We start from the raw sequence: 3,834 nt of genomic DNA, 5'->3' as shown, positions 1-3,834 counted from the left end.
GAAGAAAAAGAGGGACTAGCTTCATCCCAGAAGGACAAAGGCTTTTTATGCTTTTGAGCTGCTTGTTATGGAACTAGAGATCAGCCTCAAATACTCTTTTTTTTAAAAGAAAGAAAGCAGCTTTCTCCTCCTCCCATAAAAGAAAACTCTCCTTTAGTGCAAGATAATCATAAGCTTAGGACAGCCACAAAACTGCAACCCTGCATGCATTTCGGCTGTTTAAATCCACAAAGTCAATGGGATTTCAAACAATTCATTGCACAGCATTTCAATCTGTCCAAGAGAATAAATGCTTCTTCTAAGGGTGACCATGCCCCACTATTCAGCTTCACTTTTTAAGCCTTATAATGCTTTTTAAAATCCAGGACCAGGATTCGTTACACCTCAAAAAAGTGCAAAGAACATTTGTTAGTGTAGTCATAGAATTTTTTAATACTTTACATTAAAAAAAACCACCTGCATACACAGCTTATATAATTTTAATGTAAACTACAGAGGTTTTCTCTTTTTAACCAGGTTGATTTAGTAGTGTGTGGGGTTTTTTTTTAAGAGTCTTTAGTACCACTGTAAAAAAAAAAATTGTAAAGGGGAAGGGAAAACTAAATGTGTTCTCCGAAACAGAAGTACAGATTATTCTCACACAGGCCCTGTAAGTTGCCCTGTGAAAAAAAGTGTACTGCTATTTTGATGAGCCCAAAAGAGTGCACTTAGTAGGCCTACTATATATATTTTTTTAAAAAAAATCCTTTTAAAAAGACAAGTAAATGTCACAATTGTTTTTTCAAGGCAACCAAAAGGAAGTTACAGTGGTTTTACTTCTTTGTAAATCAGTAACACAGAAAACAAAGTTGGCACAATGGAGCCGAAATTGAACATTTTCAAGTCCCCTCTTGATCATCAACTGGTGAAAGTGATTTAGGTGCTTAAATCATGACATCACCAAGGGTGTTTTCAAAGTGTTTTGCTGGAAAGTGCTTAGTTGATTTGTGCTCAGAATGAGGTTTGAGGTTCCAAGAGGGTGTTTTGCAATGCTACCCTGTTCAGATGGAAGATCAGCAAGTGCATAAAGTGTCCAAAATTAAAATTAAAAAAACAAACAAAAACATCCTGGTTTGTGCAAAGTAGGTTCTTTTTTTCTTCTTTTTTTGGCAAAGGAAGATAATTTATTTAAATAAACCACAGGGAAGCATTTGCTGACTCAAAAAGTAAGGGGAGGGGATGGGAAGCAAGAGGGAGAGGAGGCACCAGGCTTATGAAAATTTTCAACCCATTTACCTCTTCCCCTGCTCCACCCCCAAACTCATTCTACTGCCCTCTCCATACCTCCAAACTCCTTTCTTAAAAAACCATCACAAGAACAAACACTGAGGGAACAGAGGCAGGCTAGAGAATAGGCCACAATTTCCCAAAACTGAAATATAACAAGTCTCCAGAGAGACTGCGGCCCAGTCCAGTGTTAAATAATAAGTCACACTTTTTCAGTATTCCGGTTTAAACGAGAGAATATTTTATATGTACACACAGCAGAGATCCCTCCCCTTGGAAAACCACCACCCTCCTCCCCTTTTCAAAGCCTCAAGGAAAAATACGAATTCACAGCAGGAGATATTGGGGGTGGGAGAGAGGAGAGAGAAAAAATCTGTCCAGCAAAATGTCTCTTTGTAGAGTTATGTGTATCCGTTCAGTCCTGGGTGGGGAGACACCTCGATAGTCTTACTATAGCCTCCATCACAATGGCTCGAGAAATGGATTCCCATATTTGGCTTGGCGATGGGTTTGCAGCCCTCCCCAGCAAGGAAAGAAAGAAAGGAAGGAGCCCGGTACATTCAAGTCTCACAGTAGCCCTTTTGGACGGCGGGGAGAGTCGTTGCCTCTCAGTGTCAGCAAACAGGGGGATGCCTTGGCGAGGGGTCCGCCCTCTGCGATGATGACCAAGGCCTCCCCGTTTCCCGTGGGGGGTTCACACATGCTCCCGCGCCCCCTCTAGAAGCATGCATTCCGACGGCACCCACCCATCTCTCCCCCGGGTTTGTCCGGCGCGCGGCTCTCGGCTTTCCAGCGCGTCCCTCCAGAAAACTGCCCCCTCTTTGCGCCTTTTTGCGCGCCATTATAGCACCTTGCAGCAATTGATGCAGCCGTTCTGGGTGCCGTAGCGCTTCTGTAAGGCGGCTCGCGTGGCCGTCTCGAAAACCTCCCGCACGCCTTCCTTGGTCTTGGCCGAGCACTCGAGGTAATCGTAGGCTTGGATGCGGATGGCCATGGCGCGGCCGTCGTCGATGCGCACGGGCTCCTGCTTCATGCGCGCCAGCTCGTTGCGCACGTGCTCGTCGTTGCGCAGGTCCTTCTTGTTGGCCACCAGGATGATGGGTACGTTGGGGCAGAAGTGCTTCACCTCGGGCACCCACTTCTCCGGGATGTTCTCCAGGGAGTCGGGGCTGTCAACAGAGAAGCACATAAGGATAACGTCCGTGTCCGGGTACGAGAGAGGGCGCAGGCGGTCGTAGTCTTCTTGGCCGGCCGTGTCCCACAGCGCCAGCTCCACCTGCTTGCCGTCCACCTCGATGTCGGCCACGTAGTTCTCGAAGACGGTGGGCACGTACACCTCGGGGAACTCGTCCTTGCTGAAGACGATCAGCAGGCACGTCTTGCCGCACGCGCCGTCGCCCACCACCACCAGCTTCTTGCGGATCGCCGCCATGGCTAGCTGCGCCAAGCCCGCGCGGTTATACTGCTCCAGCAGGGAAACCGCGGCGACCCCTTCCCCGCGATCGGCAGCAGCCGTCTGCTCGCGCCTTGTGCAAGGCACCGTCGCGAACCGACGCCGGAAGAGAGGTCGACGGGTCCGGGAGAGTCTCGCCTGTGGGCTCCGGCCTTGCCGCGGGAACCGCCCACTTCGCCACGTCCAGGCGGGGCAGGTCTAGAGGCGGCTCTCCTCGATCGGCTTCTTCCGACGCGCCGTCGAGCTGCTCTTTTCCGCTCCAAATCTGGACCGGCGGCCCTTTTCGTCGCCGCCTGTTGCCCGACGGCTCCGGAGAAAGGGATCAATGGAGGCAGGCAAACCCAACCAGGAAAGAATCCGAAGCAGCTTTGCTTTGCCGAGCCTCCGGGCCGCGATCTGTTCTACAACAACGACGCGCGCCTCGCCCTCTGCGCCTTCCAACTAACAACTCCTCCCGTCCACTTTATTCCATAGCGCCGCGGCAACTCGGGCTGTGGTATTTAAAGGCGCCGGCTACTTTCTTAATATAGCTGGCCAATGGCGATAGAGAGGGTGAGATCATCCTTTCCCTGGAAGCCCGCGATTGGCGGCGGGGACTGCAGGCGCTTGGGCGGAGCCAAGTGCCGATGATTGACAGCCAACAATGGGAAGAGGGCGGAGCCCTTTCTGCTCTGGAGTGAGGCGCTGAGATTTGCAAGGAGGGGTTTTTGCAGGATGGGGAGGGATCCGGCAAAGCTAGAAGCGGAGACTGCTTCCACCTTTGTGTTTCTAACCTCACCCGTCCCGTAGCAAGCGCTCCCATTTCCGACGAGCTCTCCGTAGGGCTGGAGAGTTTTCTTCCAACTTTTCTCCACGGTAAAGACATTTTTGCCCCACTGATGCAGCAATGAAACTGCTAACACATTTGCAAAGCTAAAGTAGGGTACGGTGTGGTTTCAAATCGGATGGGGGCGGGGGACTCTATGTTTAGATTCTGACATTGCAGGGGGTTGGGGTTCCAATTCTATTATTCTTTGCTTGAGAGGTGCGCAGCAGCTGTTGCTCAATCATTCAGAAAAAGGGTCGTGAAATGTTGCTCAGTTCTCCATAAGTTGTTTTCCAAACATTTCTCGCTC

At 50.1% G+C, this 3,834-nt stretch overlaps 1 protein-coding gene across 1 annotated transcript; it reads right to left on the bottom strand.

Annotated features, from left to right (window-relative positions):
• Positions 1-404: 404 nt before the first annotated feature.
• On the bottom strand, positions 405-3,206 carry RHOB (ras homolog family member B). The gene has a single exon (XM_035109991.3). The coding sequence runs from the start codon at positions 2,696-2,698 to the stop codon at positions 2,108-2,110; it is 591 nt and encodes a 196-aa protein (XP_034965882.1). The 5' UTR covers positions 2,699-3,206; the 3' UTR covers positions 405-2,107.
• Positions 3,207-3,834: the final 628 nt, after the last annotated feature.

The sequence above is a fragment of the Zootoca vivipara genome, chromosome 3, assembly GCF_965207765.1.
Source record: "Zootoca vivipara chromosome 3, rZooViv2.hap1.1, whole genome shotgun sequence".
Classification (NCBI taxonomy): domain Eukaryota; kingdom Metazoa; phylum Chordata; class Lepidosauria; order Squamata; family Lacertidae; genus Zootoca; species Zootoca vivipara.
Note: the sequence above shows the minus strand (reverse complement) of the source record. Positions and strands in the feature narration are given on the sequence as shown.